This window comes from Equus przewalskii, chromosome 16 (genome assembly GCF_037783145.1).
Source record: "Equus przewalskii isolate Varuska chromosome 16, EquPr2, whole genome shotgun sequence".
NCBI lineage: Eukaryota > Metazoa > Chordata > Mammalia > Perissodactyla > Equidae > Equus > Equus przewalskii.
In genome coordinates this window covers 62,116,190-62,136,570 of record NC_091846.1, presented here as the reverse complement: position 1 = coordinate 62,136,570, position 20,381 = coordinate 62,116,190, and the positions used below count along the sequence as shown (strand labels likewise).

Genomic DNA, 20,381 nt, shown 5'->3' with positions numbered 1-20,381 from the left:
TTGCTAGTTAATGGCCTGAGGCAAAGCTAAGGTTAATGTGGCACTAATGAGCAGCCTCAACCCCGTAGAGATGTCTGACCACAGTTGTCAAACAGTAGACATTTAAAATGTCAGTCTCCTGCTCAGCCAAGGAAATATATAATTACATGTTTCTAGATAAGAATTATTTTCTCTTGCTATTCTGAATCTATATTTAATCATTTTACTTTATTCTCAACTAAGACATTCTATTTGATAAAAGATTTTTATATATCTTTAGAATAGAAAAAATATTTAGATGTCTATTCTGCACCAATAACAGTTCATGTTGTAAATGCTTGAAAATAATTAAATTTATACAGTTAGCTTGGCTATAGGAAGAATTAAAATCTGTTTCTTGGCCTCTTTCTATAGACTGCAATGCGTGGAGAGATGGGAGGAGAGGTGGATATAACACTAAGAGGCAATGTGATAAATGGCACCAAAGAAATTTATCACAAATGTAAATGTGTTCCAAGCACGCTGCACTCATTTGGGATTAAAGAGAAAAAAACTATTTTTTTAAAAAAAAGTAACTCATAAGGTCTGCTTTCTGAACCCCACCTGAACCCACTGCTCGTTATAGAACGTGCAGTGACCTAAGCGTTGGCACCATTCTCAAAGAGAAGGATTTGTTTTTTCCTAACTAAATGATTCCAGGTTCTTTCCTCCTCGTAGGAAGTCTTCTTGTTCATGTGACATGACTTCCCTTCCTTAGAAGATTTACTGTGCTTTCTCAACAAAGCTGAAGGGGTTAAGATGGGTGGCAGGTTGGGAAGCACCAGCAAAAGCAATGGGAAGGAGAAATGGAAAGAAGCACTGGAAACATGCTAATATCCTTAGATTCCCTTGGCAGAGGATTCTTTTCGACAGGCGTAGCACTTTTAACAGTCTCTGGTGGTGGTTTTATATTAGCCCTGAGCTGGATGTTCATAGCTATCTATACAATTAGAATAGATGCCCCTATTGCTCACTTTTTAATAAGCTTCCAAACTCAACACATTATCATTTATGTCCCAGCAAAAATCACCCTTTCTGAAAGCATCCTCCTCCAAAAAAGACTGATTTAAACCTGATGTCAACACTAGGTTTTCAAAACTAGCTCTCATCTCATTTTCCCACATTGTAAAAGTGTACCTTAAAAAGCACTGACTCTGTTCTCCATTAAAAAGAACTTTAAACAAAGACTTTAACTCATTTATAAAAATAAACACAGGACCAAGTGTCCAAAATTTAGACGTCATATAGTATTAAGGAAATTGAGCATCCATCCCAAAAGAGATGTGATACAATTTCTCCTAACTCATAACTTTTTGTTCATTTTAATAAAAGATATGCAATTATTTGTTCAGTTCTACTAGTTTCAGGAAGCATGCTATTGGTTTTCCAATAGAAAAGAATGTCTAGGACATGACTGGGTCAAGACCAACAAGAAGGTTTAGCCAAATGGAATATTTGCAAATCTAATGATTCTATTATAGGTCATTCACACAAAGAAACGTAATACCTAGATTTTTGAGATTCAGCATTTTAGGTCAAATCTTGAATGTTACCTTTGCAGTAAGATATTTTCTATGGTTGCTAAAATTTTAACTATAAACTCCATGACTTAGAAGACAAGAAAACATACTCTGAACAGTATTTTCCTCTCTCAGCGTTAGCAGAACATTAGGCTTCTCCTCCTCATTCCTTGTTTTCTTTTTTTCATTTTATGGTTTCAATCAGACATTCCTGGTTACCTCCACCCATGAACTTATCTGCCTGATGGACAATATATGCCTGGTACAAATTGTTCTCACTTGCATTTTCAGTTACTGTATACCTCTCAGTGCAAATACTCTGCTCCTAGACTCTAATATAAAGATGGGTTTTAAGGTCAAGAAGTCTATAAGTAGAAGGGTTCAGAGAAAATGAGGTAGTTTAGTTTTCAATGTTATTCCTCTTATTCTAGTAATTCTCATTTTGGGGAAAAAATTGCTTTTAAATGTTACATGTAGCCCAGGTATTATTGTATTCCCAATTTCTGATAGTGGCACAGAATATTGCTGACCAGGGTTGAACGATGTATAATCACCTTTACTGAATTATAACATCTAAAATATTGTCAATGTGATAGGAATTAAAATAATACATCCTTCCATTATGATTATTCATATATCTCTTTGTTTATATAAAGCTTAGCTTACATTGAAAATACAATGAAGATTATAAATCCTTTGGGTTTACTCAATTCGCAGGACCCCAAAGTTGCAGTGTTCCATGTTTAACAAGATTCCTTAGACTTATTGATCTTCAAAATCACCAAACAGAATGAATCATACTTTTCAGAAGGAAACTTGATCTGAATGTCTATAACTCTATGAATATGGGTCTGACAGAATAAGCAACCTGAAACCACCTTCAAACTTTCATCAGATGCACTTCCAGACAAAAGATTCCACACATGATTCTAGAGATCATGGTGTGCCCCAGAAATGGTTGATATAAATTTGTGTTTTGAGTAAAGAATGGAAAAAAAAAAAACCAGTGCTTCTATCAAATGATATAATCCACTCTAGAAACACATTTCTTCTATTTTGAGGACATTTGTGGAGGAGTTGGCAGCTTTATGATTTCCATTCAACTTGCAACTGGATAAACATATGAATATCTCTTGGTGTTGCCTGCTCCCTATTTTTCCCTATTATCTGTATGCATCATTTAGATACTTCAAATGCCATTGGCAGATTTAAAATGTTGGAAATGTTCTTTGCCATGCAAAACCAAGTGGAAGAAAGTGCTTGGACCTCTTGCTGTAGATGGAGCACTCACAATGCTTCTAAATACAATTAATTTTGCCACATGAGTAAAAGAAATGAGCCTCATTCACTATGCTGATTTAGGCCCCATCGATTCAGCTAAAAATTCTGAAAAAGTTTTTATGCATACCTATAAAAATCATCAATTTCAATATGATGAATTTAAATCTTCCTCACCTCTTGAAAAAATTGAGTGAAAAAAATGGGAACTGAATTTGAGGTTCTTTTCAACTCTGCAGATATTCATTGACTTTCCAAAAGAAAAAGGATAGAAGATTCACTTTTCGTGAGGGGAAAAAAAGAAAGAAAGAAAACATACTCCCAGGTGTATTAGGGAGAATTTCACTCACAGTTTGGTTTTCTTGGTGGGGGAATATTTTGAGCCGTATAAATGAGATAACCCTACAGTCAAGATTATAAACACTATTGAAAACCTTCTAACTCATCAAGTAAAGCTGTTACTGGGAAATAGAAGATTTTTGGAGAATCAGTTTGAAAAGCGTCCAATTTAAAGGTCACTCTTCCCATGGCTGAGAAATATATATATATTTATTCTTTCTGAAGTGAGAGAAAGTTGGGGAGATTTATTTGTACTCACATTAACTTAAATTTGACAGTCTCAATATTACAAATGCTGCAAATTAACCTGAGGATCAAAACATTATGGACCATCAGTGTAATCTGAAGAGTTTACAGTAAATTTCATGCTTCCTGATACAAACCTATCCTCCTCTAAGCAAGCAAGCTATGAGAGTTCTAATTACAGTAAGTGACAGCTACACAAGTCTGCTTTCTATAATTTTCAATAATTGTTACCATCAAAACAAAAAATGAGCAACTGTTGGATACCAAACATGTGCACATAGCCACATCTAAGACCCATCACAATTTCAACTTGCAGTTTATACCAAGTACTTGAAGCCATCTCTCCTTTCAGCACAAATACTGTTGAATATTAGCTGAATTTTCCATTATTTGGATTTAGTTTCAGATATTTCATGAAATGGTCATCAATTTTTCCATGAACATCTGAAAAGTAAGAGCAAACCCAGTTTAACCACTTTATTTTTAATATTAATTTTAGATGGAGCAAATTGCTTTTCAATGCAACAACATTTTTCATGTATTTGTTTACGAACTTTCTTTTTCAGGGAAGTTTTGTCAGATTCTTGGTGAGATACATGACCCCCAAAGGTCAAGCACCACTAGCCTAAACTTTTGCCATATGTTTGCTCTGCCTTCTGGCATTCCTTCTTCCTGTGTGCCTGGTTTTTGACCCCCTGGGGTCCTGCTCTTCATTATTCATGTAGATCTTGACGCTGGCCTGCCTTGTAGCTCATGTTTCCTCAATCCTGCTCTGGCCTGGCCTCTGGCCCCCATCCAAAGCCTTGCCTTGGCCTGCCCCACCCCCAGTGCCCTCACTACCACCACTCACTGAGCACTGTTTTAAATTAAACAGAAATGTTCTCATTGAAAGGAACATGACCTTTATTTTAGTAAATTAAACTTACAGGTAATAAATAATAATGGCACCTCAAAGAAGCACTAACTTCCTTTTAGGAAATAGATTGGAAATTGCTTTCTCCAGTACCATAAACGATATTAAATTTTCCTCAAAGAGTTGACTTTTTCCTGACCTATGGATATTTTCATTCACTGAGTATGTGTATACACAATTCATCATTAAGCTCAGGATATCAAGACTGATTTACCCATATAAACAAAAACATACACCCAAACACACACATCAAGAGATCAAGAATATTGTGCTAAATAAGATTTAACTATGTAGCTATAAATTAATGTATTTTAAGCTAACTGATCCTATTTAATATGAACCTATTCCAGCTATCTTGGAAATAATCCTAAATAATATTGTGTTCTTCATTCAGCATATGTTGAAAATTTTTACTATGTTCCATTAACTATTTTTAACCACTTCACTGTGTTCTTTTGTCATGTAGAGGGTAACAATTAACTTGCTTTCATAGACAGTCACATCCTGAATGAGAATCATGCCTTGACTCATTCCCCTACCTAAACTGTGCCATTTCAAGTGTGCTCCTGGGTTCCCCTTCTCAAAAAATAAAATTTCTAATGTTCCAAGTGGCCAAATTCTCACGCAAATCAAGATTTAATAATCATATTAGAATAAAATGGAACTGCCTGATGATACAATATTCCAATTAAGTTCTAAAGAGAAAATTGAAAGAAACAGAAAACTCAATTTAAATTATATTGTTTCAAACATTAAAAATCCATTATTTCTAAAAATTCTACTTCCTCACCTTCACATCAAAATCATCTCTGTCATTAAAAATATTTTACTAAGCAACTAAGACAGTCTTCATTACCCCAATACACACCTATGCATGCAGCCAATCCCCTTAATTGCCGTATTCTTAAATGAGAGTCTTGGCTAATTGGAATGCTTGCCGGAGAACAGATGGGGCACTGGTGTTGAGACTCTGTCTTAATTTATTGTCCTGGGGTTTTCCTAATTACCCACTTAATTGGCACAGCCACACTACTTTGAAATAATAATGTACAACTAATTATCACCGATTTAAGCTTGCTAATAGCTTATTCTTACCAGCTAACTTCAAGAAATCAAGCAGAGAGCAGGAACTGCCACAGGGAAATCACTCTGCCTGGGCTGGTTTAGACAGCTAGATGAGCGCAATGTCCTTTATAGCTGTGCCAATTTGGTTTCCACCCAGAAAAGGCTACATAGTGATGCTTCGCTAGACGTTTAAAGGAGCAGAAGATCTTCCTTGCCTTCCTTAACTTTTGGAGACCTTCGTAACTGGTACATATCAATAACTCAAAGTCTCCAATTAGCTTGTTATTAGCATGCTGCATAAATAGGAAAAATAGGGTCGGTTCAATAAGTACAGCTCCAGAATATGATCCAAAGAATTCAACTCTATAGTTGAACATTAATAGCTCCTCTTTTTGTAAGCTAAAAGAAGAGTGACATACTCCACCAGCAAGCTTGGAACAACTCTTAGATCCAGAGACAGATTTTAATACTCGAAATTTCCTTCTTCAAAGGTTACAAATCAAATAAGAAGAAGGCAATATGTTTAACAGAAGGGATCTCTATGAAATGAATACAGAAGGATAAAAGGGGGAGCAAAAAACAAAAAGGTTAGGGATTAGGGAATATATAGAGGAATACCTACATTTAGGATAGGATGCTACTGCCTTAGTTTACGCTTATTCTGCATTTATTTTAGGTTCCTTTTCAGACACGTGTAGGTCAGATTCCCTGGATCAGATCCTGAGACAGGAATTTGGATGCAGACGATTCATCGATTGATCGAGGGATGCTCTTAAGAGAAAAGTAGTGAGGGAAGCTCGATAGAGTGGGGAGGAAGAAGTCAAGTAGGAATGTTGTCTCAGCTTCAGCCAGATTCCTTAGGAAGTGCTGAAGCAGGAATTTCAGCAACATCTGAGCAAGGGGCAAGCCTTTTATGCCCCTGTGTCAGTCAGTCAATGCCTGTGAGCTGCTGCCAAGCGGGGGAGGCAGGTGAGAGTTAAACCCGCTCCCCCAGGTGGGTAAGATGGTGTGGTAGCCAGTCTCCAGGATGACTCCCAACAATTTTCCTTTCATGTCTTCGTGCAGTCCCCCTCCACACTGAATAGAACTGACCTGCATAACCTATAAGATATTGCAGCAATGACAATGTGGGATTTCTGAAGCCAGATCATAAAAGACACTGCAGCTTCCACCTTGCTCTCTCTTGGACTGCTTTCCCTGAGGGAAGCCAGCCACAATGTTGTGAGAAAACTCAAGCAGTCCAAGGGAGAGGTCTTTGTGACAAGAAACCAAGGCCTCCTGCCAACAGCCATGGGAGTGAGCTATCTTGGGAGATGAGACTCTAGTCCCCCTCAAGCCTTCAGAGGACTGCAGCCCTGGCAGACATCTTGACAGCAATCTCCCTAGAGACCCTGAGCCACAGATGAGCAGCTCCCAAATTCCTGACCCACAGAAAATTGCATAATAAATGCTTATTGTTGCATTAAGCCACTAAGTTTTGGAATGATTCGTTAGGTAGCAATAGATAACAAATACAGATGGCTTCTAGTTGTTGAGGGCAATTTGCCAGAGAATAGGGCAGCTGTGAGTTAGCAGCAGCCGGGACACAGCAGCCAGATAGCAGATAAAATGACCAGGTGAAGGGATGTGAGTAGGGCACCTGCAGCATCCACTACCTTAGTTCCCTCTCATATTAAATTTTTCCACTAAACCTTCCATACTACTTACACAGGGTCATGTCATGAACTTAATTAGGGCTTGGACATTTACCATTTTAAAAATAGTAGCCGGCAACAATTTAGAATTCTAGATCTACTGAAAATATTCTTCAAAAATGAAGATGTTTTCAGACAAACAAAAGGTGAAAGAATTCATCACTAGTAATAAGCAATGAAAGATATTCTAAGGCTAAAGCAAAAGGATTCTAGATGGACCCATTGAACTGAAAAAAAAAAAAACCCCAAGAAACAAACAAAAAAGAGCACCTGAGAGAGCAGCCCTGATGGCCTAGTGGCTAAAATTTGGCACTCACTGCTTCGGCGGCCTGGATTTGCTTCCCTGTCATGGAACCACACCACCTTTCTGTCAGTTGCCATGCTGTGGCGGCAGCTCAGACAGAAGAGCCAGAATGATTTACAACTAGGGTATGCAACTATGTACTGGGGCTTTGGGGAGGAAAAAGAAAAAAAGAAGAGGAAGATTGGCAACAGATGTTAGCTCAGGGCAAATCTTTCCCTGCAAAAAAAAAAAAAAGAGCACCAGAGAGAATAATACATGTGAATCATTATAGGTAAACAGACTACTTAAAAACAACGATAATAATAATATCTTGGGAGTTGTTAAAATGTTGTTAGAAGTAAGATATTTGTTAGCAAAAACAGCACAAAAGCTAGGAAGAGAGCAGCAAAGTGAAACTGTTTTAAAGTTCTTCTATTGTTCAATGAAATGGAAAAGGTCTAATTTAAAGTAGTTAGTAAAAATTAAAAATGCATATTGTGATCTCTATAATAACCATTAAGAGAATAATAAAGAAATGCAAATCTAAAAAGCTGTGAGGATAAAAAAATTCCTAACTACCTGTAAACTCAAAAGAAGGCAAGAAACGTTGAATAAAATATATAAAAACATGAGGTAAAGAGAAAATGAAGAAGAAGATGGTAGCCTTAAACCAACTACTTCATGATACTGTATATCACTGTAAAAAATGGACTAAACATTCCAATTGAAAAATAAAAACTAACGGGCCAGCCCCATGGCCTAGTGGTTAAGTTTGGCACACTCCGTTTCAGGGGCCCAGGTATGGTTCTCAGGTGGCAACCTACACCACTTGTCAGTGACGATGCTGTGGCGGTGACTCACATACAAAATAGAAGAAGATTGGCACAGATGTTAGCTCAGGGCCAATCTTCCACAGCAAAAAAATAAAATAAAATAAATAAAAAGTAAACACTGCTTAATCATTTAATACGGTTGGCTAGCCAAAAGAACAAAAACAAAACGTAGATGGTCAAATTATTTATAAGTCAACAGTGGTTATATTAACATAACTGCAAAAGAATTGTCTGAAGAATGGAAAACTATATAAATTAAATTCTTACTCTGTCACAAAGACCTGAAAATATATTTTTTTAAAGTTAGGGTGCCATAAATCTAACATAATTTTAAACAACAAAATTTTTTAGAAGATATACCAATAAAGAAATTAAATCTGAAGTAAACCATGACAATGTAATTTTAAAAGACTATGACATTTATGTGTAACAATACAGTTTTAAATTTTTAGTAAATATAGAATAGTGTTTATCTTCATTTACATTGACAAAGACACTAATGCATTTTAAAATTTCTAATTTTTGAGACACTAGAGCAATTATATTAAGATATAGAAACTGTCAAATTCTTTTGTTCCATAGCTTTCTTTTAATACTTTTACTTTGGTTTAAATTTACGGAAAGTGGTTTCTGCTACTTTTCACGAGAATTGCCCAAAGTAAAGAAAGTATACCTAATAATAGAAAAACTATCATGGATATAATGCTCATTTACAAAAACAAATTCAGAATATTTTTTTTTTTAATTTCACTTTTATGAAATGTACAAAGCAGTGGTTTTGTTAATTATTTGATGGGTCCATGGGAAATTCAGTTTTTCCTTGTCTACTTATTTTTTTAATAATAAACTTTCATTTTGTTTTAATTCTGAGTTAAAATAGGAAATCCAAACAAGTCAGCAACTCTTCTTGGCAAATTATATTTTATCTCTATCTGGATATTCAATATATCTACTATACACTATAATGAAAAATTATCTATGCTTAGCATATGAAAAGGCAAAAAATAGTTTTTGAAAAATTGAGTATCATCAGTATCATGAAAAGTTTGACTCGGAGTTTTAACTAGTTTATTAATTAAGGAAACATAATTTTAAAAAACACTTTTCACCTAAACTTTAATAGTGTATATGTGTCTCTATTTATATGGATGCATACACAAATAAACACATATTTTCTCAGAGACAGAGAGTTGAGTTAAGCACATTCCTTAATTCCTGGCATACTATCATAATTTATCCTTGAGCATCTACACATTTATTTATTTTATCTCATTTTTTTCTTCATCCCTCATCCCTTTCCTGTCCTTCTACAAATATCCATTCTAATATATTTAATACAAGTACTTTGCCACGTCCTTTCCTTGAAAAATATATACTGATTTTAATTATATATGTGTTTTTAATTTATATAAGTGGCATTACACTACTATTCTCATTCTATTTAATTTTTTTCTCTCTAATCACAATGATATTTTTTGCTGTACGAAAATATATTATTTCCTTCTGACTGCTTCATAATGTTCCAAAGCCTCACACTTTACTTTTCCCTTTTTTGTGTTATGGACACACAATTTGCCTCTACTCTCAGCTACCACAAATATTCAAGAATGCTTCTTGTGGATATGAGCAAGAGTTTCTCTGGGATACGTCCTAAGAAGGCAGACGTAGTGCACAGAGCGTATGAGTTTTACCAGGTACAGCAAACTTCTTTCGAGAATGGCTGTCCCAGTGCATCGTATGATCAACCACATCAAAACCCAGTCCTTTGAACAGATCAACTATCAGAAATTCCATTCAAAAAAGATATGTAGAGAAAGATCCCTGCATAAGCACAACAATTATGTATAAATCTGCCTTCCCTAAAGGGACCTGTGGCCCTTTTGCTTCCCAAGAATTATGTAAACAGTAGCTCTGAGTTGACTTTAATCCTGAAGACCCAGAATACCACTATACTCTGTCAGTCTAAATGAGGCCTATAGAGGTCAAGTGAAAATTAAATTTTTGGTTTAGTCTGTCTCACATTGGGTTCAGGGAGTCCACAGATGCACCCTGTTTATTTCACACTTCTGAATATGTAGTTGGAATAGACATACTTTCCCCTTGAACAGACCCCACATTTGTTTCTCAACTCATGGAAGAAGAGCCGGATTGAAGTTCCTAAAACTACCTCTCCCTACAAAAAAATAGTAAAACAAAAGAATATCATATCTATTTTGGTTCTGGTACTAATTCCTATGTGTGGAGGTAGGGGAGAGGGGTCCCCACAACACCACCAAGCAATTCTCTGACACCAGCAGAAGTTCTGAAAATTCGACCCAATTCTGACGCTATCTACTTGGACACAGCATGAGATTCCACAGGTTAAGGGTTCAGTCCTACAAGACTGCCCACCCACCTACTTCAGATGTCAGTCACAAGCCCAGGTTGTTACCTGTGCTTCTGACCCACTGATTATAGATTGGAGGTCCTAGGACCCCCTCCTTAGACTTCAGATGCTGGTTCTAAGTCCAGGTTGTTACTTGTACTTCTGACCAACTGGCTATAAATTAGAGGTTCCCACAACCCCTTCCTTCCTTGGGTTTGATTAATTTGCTAGAGTGGCTCATAGAACTCAGAGAGACATTTTACTTACTAGATCACCAGTTTATTATAAAAAGATATAACTCAGAAAAATTCACATAGAAGAGATACATAGGGCAAGGCATGGGGAAAGGGCACAAGCTTCCATGCCCTCTCGAGGTGCACCACCTTCCCAGCATCTCCACATGTTCACCAACCCGGAAGCTCTCCTAACTCCATCCTTTTGGGGTTTTATGGAGGATTCACTGCCTAGTCATGATTGATTAACTCATTGGCCATTGGCAATTGATTCAACCTCCAGGCCTTCTCCCCTCCCATAGTTGGTGGGTGAGACTGAAAGTTCCAACTGTCTAATCATGTGGGTAGCTCTCATGGCAACCAGCCCCATCCTCAGGTGGGGTCCAAAAGTCATCTTATTAACATAACAGAAGACATCCTTTTGTTCTCATCCCTTAGGAAATTCCGAGGGTTTTAGGAGCTCTGTGCCAAGAACCAGGTTGAGAACCAAATATATATTTCTTATTATAAATCACAGTATCACAATATTCCTCGAGAACTGTTGATATTAGGGTCATCATCAAAGACATGAAAAATGCAGTGGTGGTGATCCTAACAAATCGTCATTCACTTCACTTGTTCACTGAGCTGGACTTGGAGAATGGTTGGATTATCATACACAACCTGAGTCAGAGGGTGACTTCAATTCATACTCCTTTGTATGTGATGTCTGCTAGAGTAAATCAAAACATATTCTGCCACCTGCTATGCAGCTAATGCTTTGGAAAATGCTTTTACCTCTTTACCAATTAGTAAGAGCAATTAGATATATTTCACTTTCAGCTGGCAAGAACCCCTTCACTGTTACACCTCAGGGCAACTCTCCCACTCCATAACAGATAGGAGCCTTGATCATCTGGACATCTACAGGACACCATCCTGATAATAAAATATTGATCACATCATGACATGTGCTTATTGACATTTTGAATGCTTGACCATTCAGCAGGGTTTCTAAATCTAGCAGTCTGAATCTTACTAGGATAGTCTTCTAATGAAAACGGAAAATTTCTGCACTTAAGATGACCTAGCACTCAGGCAGAGGTACAAGGCCTTATGGGGCCCTTTGCATATTAGAAAAAACATATTCCACACTTGGACATATTGCTGTAACCCATTTACGAAGCAGCCTCAAGAAACTTTTGTATGAGAAAGAAAAACCTCTGTAGCTTGGTATTTTACAAGCTGCTCTGATGTTCAGTCCAGACAGCCCAGCTCATGAATTCAATGGTGCCTGAAGAACCAGTGGCAAATAAAGATGCTCTACAGAGATTCTGGAAAGGTTCATTAGAAGAATAATAGTATAGTCATGTGTCACCTAACGACAGAAATATGTTCTGAGCAATGTATCGTTAGGTGATTTCATCACTCTGCAAACATCAGATTGTAGTTACACAAACCTAGATGATACAACCTACTACACACCTAAGCTATATGGTACTAATTTTATGAAACCACAGTCATAAATGCGGTTCCTAGTTGACCCAAATATCATTATGTGGTGCATGACTGTATAGACATCAAGGGTTTTGGAGTAAAGTCATTCCTGCTTTTTCTAAAAACTGATTGTGTTTGTTTGTTTGGTTGTGTGGGTGAGTGGGTTGGTTTGCAACTGGGCTCTGACAGAAACTATACACTTGACCATGATCTAGCAAGTGTAACCTGCAATTTTAGATGCGCATGATGAACTAAGTGCTGTCTGATCTGCCAGGCTATAAGATCAGGCTTGTACAGAAGCAACAGATCACCAAGCGGAAGTGATCTATTGCAAATCAGACTCAAACAGGTGGAAAAAGCACAAATAAGATGCACAGAATGTAGCCCAGACTCACTTAGCACCTACTCCTACTACATTTCCCCACCGACTTCAGTTGAAATTTATGACCTCAGGGGGAATGATCAGTGATGAAGAATAAATAAAATTCACGTCTGCTTTATGGATAGGTCTGCACAATATATAGGCATCAAGCAGAAATATACCACCACAACAATTAAGCCTTATTCAGGCGTGGCAATACGAAATGTGTAAAAATGAAATGCTTAGGTGGGCTCAAGGGCAGTACCTTTGGCTATTCAGTATGTGTGGCTTGAGTTTGGCCTGGGACAGATCTACCCTGATTCTTGGACAATGGCTAATGGCAGCTGTCTGGTAAGAGACATGGAAATAATGAGTTTGCAAGACTGGAGACAAAGAGGTCTACTCAATGGCCAGAATAGATACTTATAAAACATTCCACTTATATGAGCCTCTCATTATTCCTGAGCCATTTTGTAACATTTCACTTACATTGGCTTAGTTTTGCTAATGAATAAACCGTGTTAAGTGTTGGGTTTTGTTTCATTTTTCCAACAATTGGTTGTTCTGGTAGTGAAATAGATATGACCTTTAAGAACTTAAGATCTTCCTCTGCTGGGTTCTATTGTCAGAACCACTACCTTGGTTAAATTTATTCCAAGATATTTTATTCTTTTTATTGCAATTGTAAATGGGTTTACATTCTTGACTTCTCTTTCTGCTAGTTTGTTAGAAGTGTACAGAAATGCAAGTGATTTTTGAATGTTGATTTTGTATCCTGCAACTTTGCTATGGTTGTTGATTATTTCTAATATTTTCTGTTGGATTTTTAGGGTTTTCTATATATACAATCATGTCATCTGCAAACAGTGAGAGTTTTACTTCTTACGTTCCAATTTGGAACCCTTTTATTTCTTTTACTCACCTAAATGTTCTGGCCAAGACTTCCAGTACTATGTTGAATAGGACTGGTGAGAGTGGGCACCCTTGTCTTGTTCCTGTTCTCAGAGGGATGGCTTTCAGTTTTTCACTAAGTATGATGTTGGCTGTGGGTTTGTCATACATGGCCTTTATTATGTTGAGGTACTTTCCCTCTATACTCATTTTCTTGAGAGTTTTTATCATAAATGAATGTTGGATCTTATCAAAAGCTTTCTCTGAACCTACTGAGATGATCGTGTGGTTATTATTCCTCATTTTGTTAATGTCGTGTATCACATTGATTAATTTACAGATGTTGAACCATCTCTGAATTCCTGGAATAAATCCCACTGGATCATGGCAGAGGTGAAAGACCTATACACTGAAAACTACAAGAAATTATTGAAAGAAATGAAAGAAGACATAAAGAAGTAGAAAGATATTCCATGCTCATGGATTGGAAGAATAAACACAGTTAAAATGTCGATTTTACCTAAAGAAATCTACAGATTTAATGCAATGCCAATCAGAATCCCAATGACATTCTCCATGGAAATAGAACGAAGAATCCTAAAATTTATATGAAACAGCAAAAGACCCCAAATGGCCATAACACTCCTGAGAAAAAAGAACAAAGCTGGAAGTATCACAATCACTGACTTCAAAATATACTACAAAACTATTGTAATCAAAACAACATGGTACTGGCAGAATAAGAGGCACACAGATCAATGGAACAGAATTGAGGGTCCAGAAACAAAACCACACATCTATGGACAGCCAATCTTCAACAAAGGAGGCAAGGACATACAATGGAGAAAGGAAAGTCTCTTCAACAAATGACGTTGGGAAAACTGGACAGTCATGTGGAAAAGAATAAAAGTAGACCATCATCTTACACCACACACAAAAATTAACTTGAAATGGATTAGTGGGGCTGGCCAGATGGCATAGTGGTTAAGTTTGTGCACTCTGCTTTGGTGGCCAGAGTTCACAGGTTTGGATACCGGGCGCAGACCTAGCACCACTCATCAAGCCGTGCTGCAATGGCATCCTACATAAAATAGAGGAAGATTGTCACAGATATTAGCTCAGTGAGTCAATCTTCCTCACATACACACAAAAATGGATTAAAGACTTAAATGTAAGACTTGAAACCATAAAATTTCTAGAAGAAATATAGGCAGTACACTCTTTGACATCGGTCTTAGCAGTATGTTTTTGAATACTGTTTCCACTCAGAGAAGGGAAACAAAAGAAAAAACTAACAAATGGGACCATATCAGACTAAAAAGCTTCCGCAAGGCAAAGGAAATCATCAACAAAATGAAAAGACAACCCACCAACTGGAAGAAAACATTTGCAAGTCATTTATCTGAGAAGGGGTTAATTTCCAGAATATATAAAGAACTCATATAAGTCAACAACAATAAAAGAACAATCCAATCAAAAAATGAGCAGAGGGAGCCAGCCCAGTGATGTAATGGTTAAGGTCACATGCTCTGCTTCAGCAGCCTGGGGTTCACAGATTCAGATCCTGGGCACAGAGCTTCACATTGCTCATCAAGCCATGCTGTGGCAGCATCCCACATGCAAAATAGAGGAAGATTGGCACAGATGTTAGCTCAGGGCCAATCTTCTTCACCAAAAAAAGAAAGAAAGAAAGAAAGAAATGCACAGAGGGTACTAACAGACATTTTTCCAAAGAAGACATAAAGGTTGCCAACAGGCACATGAAAAGATGTTCAACATCACTAATCATTGGGGAAATACAAATCAAAACTATAATGAAATATTACCTTATATCTATTAAAATGGCTATAATTAACAAACAAGAAATGAAAAATGTTGGAGAGGATGTAGAGAAAAGGGAACTCTCATACACTGCTGGTGGGAATGCAAACTGGTGCAGTCACTATGGAAAATGGTATGGAGATTTCTCAAAAAATTAAAAATAGAAATACTATATGATCCAGCTATCCCACTACTGGGTATTTATCCAAAGAACATGAAAATAGCAATTCAAAGAGATGCATGCATCCCTCTGTCCATCGCAGCATTATTCACAATAGCCAAGATGTAGAAGCAACCCATGTGCCCATCAACAGATGAATGGATAAACATGTGGTGTACATATATATATATATACACACAATGGATTACTACTCATCCATAACAAAAGATAAAGTTGTGCCATTTGCGACAACATGGATGGACCTTAAGGGTATTACGCTAAGTGAAATAAGCCAGACAAAGACATACACTGTATGATTTCACTCATATGTGATAAACAAACACATGGATATTGAGTACAGATTAGTGCTTATCAGAGGGCAAGGAGGTGGGGGCAGGGCAAAAAGGGTAAAGGGTATATATGTATGGTGACCGACAAACACTAGACTATTGGTGGTGAACACAATGCAGTCTATACAGAAAGTGATACATAATAATGTACACCTTCAATTTACACAATGTTATAAGCCAATATGACCTCAATAAAGAAAAAAAGAACCACTATACACTATATGCCAGAGGCTAGCCAAAGCATACTGATTTCTCAAATGCAAGAAATGACTGCTGATCACTACGGATGTTTAGAGAAAAAAAGAACAGCTACTTTATATGCAAACAAAGTGCTAATTCTTTTGAGCTGCGGCAAATAGCTAGCAATAGCCCAGATCTTTATCCTAAATTATAGCCCATCTGAGGAGAGAATGAGGCAATTAGGAGCACTGTCCCTCAAAAAAAGAAACAGATTTTACATTATAGAGAGTAAAGCTATGTAAAATAATGAATTCTCCGTAAGGTATTATCAGACATAATTGTTTGAATTAATAAATGAATATAGAATTCTCAATTTCACTTCAATTCAAAAACACCCACTGAGAATCTAGTATTTGCTGGGACATACACTTGTCAACTGAAAACAAAAATAAATAAAATACTAATTTCCTCCAATTTTAAGAGTTTTTCAGTTCAACCGCCAATTATCAAGCAAAGGGGCATTGATGAAGTCTTTAATTTAACACGTGAAATAATTATGGGCATAATGGTAGAAATATGAGTTATAGAAGCAAGCCACTCAATGCTTATCATTTTGAATCAACAGCCATTTGCAGCATTCCAGATAAAAGGTATAGAAACTTCCATTTATCCAACCATTTTTTTAAACAGATGCTTAACATTCAGTAATACTCATTACATCATTTACAACCCTCCAGCTGTGACTTTTAACTATGTAATAATGTACAGAGAAAGTCTTTGGTGTTCTAAGACTGTGTGGCTGTGCAATTTCTGTACACTTGCAATTAGAAATATTAAAGATTTATTGAGCTATTCTAAGCCTGACAAAAAAAAAAAAAAATGAATACTCTTTCTGCCTTGCATAGCCCAATACAGTAGCCACCAGCCACCAGCTACAAGTGGAATTTAGACTAAAGTTAATTAAAATGAAATAAAATTAAAAATTAAACCCTCAATCACACTAGCCACATTTTAAAAAATTTTTTATTTTATTGCGGTAATGAAACAGGCAGAGAGTTAACCATTGATGATTAAGTAGCTGGGAACTAAAATTTTTTTCCCTTTTGCAATTACGGATTATAGCTTTCAGCTGTTTAGCCCATCCATTGTTAACTGTGCTGCTTAGGCAATATGTTCTCTGATTCCCACTAGGCTCCTAGAGAGAACATCTCCCTGCAGCCTGGGTCACCACGGTAATGGGTGCGCGAGCTGTTTTTCAGGAGTTAGAGCTCCTTGTCCACTTCAGGCTAGTTGAGACCACCAGCTTATCAACTGGGCCCACGTAGATGTCCAATAGGTGACCTTTTGACATCAAGAGGCTAAAAACTCCACTCTCAGATCATGCTAACGCCACAATTTTGTGAGCATGGGTACTACAAAGAGGCAAGAAGTTTGACTACGCTTGCTCAGATCATCAATTACCTCACCTCTCCTCACCTCCAGTCATCTGTCTCCACATTTCAGACCACCTTGCCCCCTGTCCCATAAATATCCCTGAGTCTCTATTTTCAGGGAAGTGAATTTGAGGCTCCTGCTCTCGATTCCTCACGTGGCTGCCTTGTGAGTAAACTCTCTCTCTGCTGCAATCTCATCGTCTCGGTGTTTGGCTTTCTGGGCGGTGGGCAAAAACAAACCTGGTTCGGTAACAACAAGAACACTCACCATGAGATCTACTCTCTTAACAAATTTTGAAGTGTACACTACAGTATCATTGACCATAAGAAGAGGCGGATGAGGAGTTACTAATCAATGGGCATAAAGTTTCAGTAAGCAACATGAACAAGTCCCAGAGATCTGCTATACAACATTGTACACCAGCCACATTTGAAGTGCACAATGACCATATGTGCCTAGGGGCCTGCCATATTGTATTACAGAAAATGTCTCATCACAGAAATTTGTATTGGTCTCACAAGTTGAACCCATCTTCCTAATTAACTGAATAGGAGGAACCACTGAATTTTAAAAGTAATTAAAGTTGATCTTTTTTTCTTCAATAGTGTATATTGTTCTACGTAATTGAATGCATTCTATTCTGTTGTAAAATTAATGGCTTACTTTCTTTTCTCTTTCTGGTTGTAAAACAAATGTCTTACTTTCTTCTGTTGGCAAGTGTCTCTTCACCATTTCTTGCAGAGATCTTCATTCCATGCTTCTCTTTGATCCCATCAAAAGAACAGCGGGGGCTTTGTGTGGGTGATCTGATTGGACGGCCACAAATCTTATTTACCTTTTAAATCAAAATATTAAAAGACAGTTAGAAACCATTCTCAAGGCTTTCTGAGAAGATAGTGTTTGCTAGAGCCCAAACAATGACCTGTTCTTATTTATTTATACTTCAATATTAACCTTTAAGACATAAAATGTTTGTCAATTTTTCAAACAGGGGGAATCAAATTATCTGTTCTTGTATATCATGAACCATGATAAATTGATGCTAGGCACATTTATATATTTGCATGTATACATGTGCACAATATATGAATAAAAATATATATGCAAAATCAGAGAACTATATTAATAAACCAGACTACTTGTATAAATAAGACTATTTAACCAAAGAGATATTATTTATGGTTTACATTTATATGTATGACTAATCACATACTTGTACTGATTTTTAAAATAAAATAATTTGCTATTGAATATGCAGTCAGTTTCTAAATGAGCTCTAAGTGTTGTTTCCTTCTTAAGGTCCTTTCTTAGAAATAATAATGAATATGTATATATAAAGATCTCATTTTGTAATATTTCCATATTTTATTCCTCAATTTGGTTTGATTTTGAGGGTTATGATAGTCTTTTTTTAAAAAAAATAATTTGGGGTGGCCCCGTGGCACAGCGGTTAAGTTCGTGCTCTCCGCTTCAGCAGCCCAGGATTGGTCTGTTCAGATCCCAGGTGTGGACCTACACACCACTTATCAAGCCATGCTGTGGTGGCATCCCACATATAAAATAGAGGAAGACTGGCACAGATGTTAGCTCAGGGCCAATCTTCCTCAGCAAAAAGAAGATTGGCAGCAGATGTTAGCATTAGCTCAGGGCTAAGCTTCCTCAAAAAAATAAGTAAACAAAGGAAAAACAATAAATTTAAAAAATGAATTAAAAATAAAAATATAATTTATCCAAATGGAAAATTCATTGTTTTTTTTTTGAGGATGGTTAGCCCTTAGCTAACATCTGCCACCTAATTTTTTTAAAATACTTATGTAGCAAAGATCTTTGTAAAATTTACATAACTATCATTAAATTTAAGTAATTGATTAGACACATTACCATGTAAAACATCATAGTGGTTAAGTTGGCACACTGTGCTCATCAGGCCATGCTGTGGCAGCTTCCCACATACAAAACAGAGGAAGATTGGCACAGATGTTAGCTCAGGGCCAATCTTCCTCACCAAAAAAAAAAAAAAAAAAAAAAGACTTATATGATACCTTATACACTTAAAGAGGCAGAGCAATATAATTGAAAATATATAAAAGCATTGCCTGGGATTCAGGACATTTGGCTCTTGTCCTAATTTTGCCTCCTTAAGCACTGAGATCCTAAAAGCAGTGGCAGAACTTCTCTCATCTTGATTCTTTTATACGTAAGATGAAGAAGTAAAATTATTCCAAAGTTCCCTTAAAGTTCTAAATTTCTTTGACTTTCCATGCAATGAACATTACAGGAGTTATGCATCATTTCGTTTATCTAACTCATAATTATTTTGCTTCTAATATTTTCAAAGATCATGTACTAGACATTATAAGAGATAAAAGATGAGAAACTGAATTTTGCCTGAAAAGAGCTGACAATTTAGAAAAACAATTCCTCCCAAACATCAAAATGCAAGTTGTGTGTGTCAAAAAAAGTGGTGCTGAGGGGTTGGCCTGGTGGCATATTGGTTAAGTTCACGCACTCAACTTTGGTGGTGCAGGGTTCACAGGTTCAGATCCTGGGTGCAGACCCACATACGACTCATCAAGCCATGCTGTTGCAGCATCCCACATATAAAATAGAGGAAAGCTGCACAGACAGTAGCTCAGGGCAAATCTTCCTCACCAAACAAAACAAAACAAAAAAACATGGGACTCCCAAGGCATTATGGGCATCTAGAGGAAGGGGATGTCATTTCCATTGGGATGATGGGTGAAGAAAGAAATCAGGAAAGACCACTATGGGAAAGTCTGCTCCATTGGGATGAGACTTGGAGCATCTGTGGGCCTGAATATGTTGAGGTTTATTTCAATTCAACCAAATTATAAATATACCGATATTTATTGCACCCCCATTCTGTTAGATGCTAGAGATAGAAACACGAATAAGGAGTG

The 20,381-nt window shown here is 36.8% G+C and overlaps 1 protein-coding gene across 6 annotated transcripts in view; it reads right to left on the bottom strand.

Moving 5' to 3' along the window:
• GPC5 (glypican 5) overlaps window positions 1-20,381 on the bottom strand; it is a 1,274,636-nt gene that overhangs the window by 993,847 nt on the left and 260,408 nt on the right. For all 6 annotated transcript variants that reach the window (XR_011528200.1, XM_070579052.1, XM_070579056.1 and 3 more), the window contains exon 4: window positions 18,162-18,295. Coding sequence is in view for 5 of the 6 variants with exons in the window: in XM_070579052.1 (XP_070435153.1) it covers window positions 18,162-18,295 (134 nt within the window). In the remaining variant the exon portion in view is untranslated. The remainder of the gene's footprint in view (window positions 1-18,161; window positions 18,296-20,381) is intronic.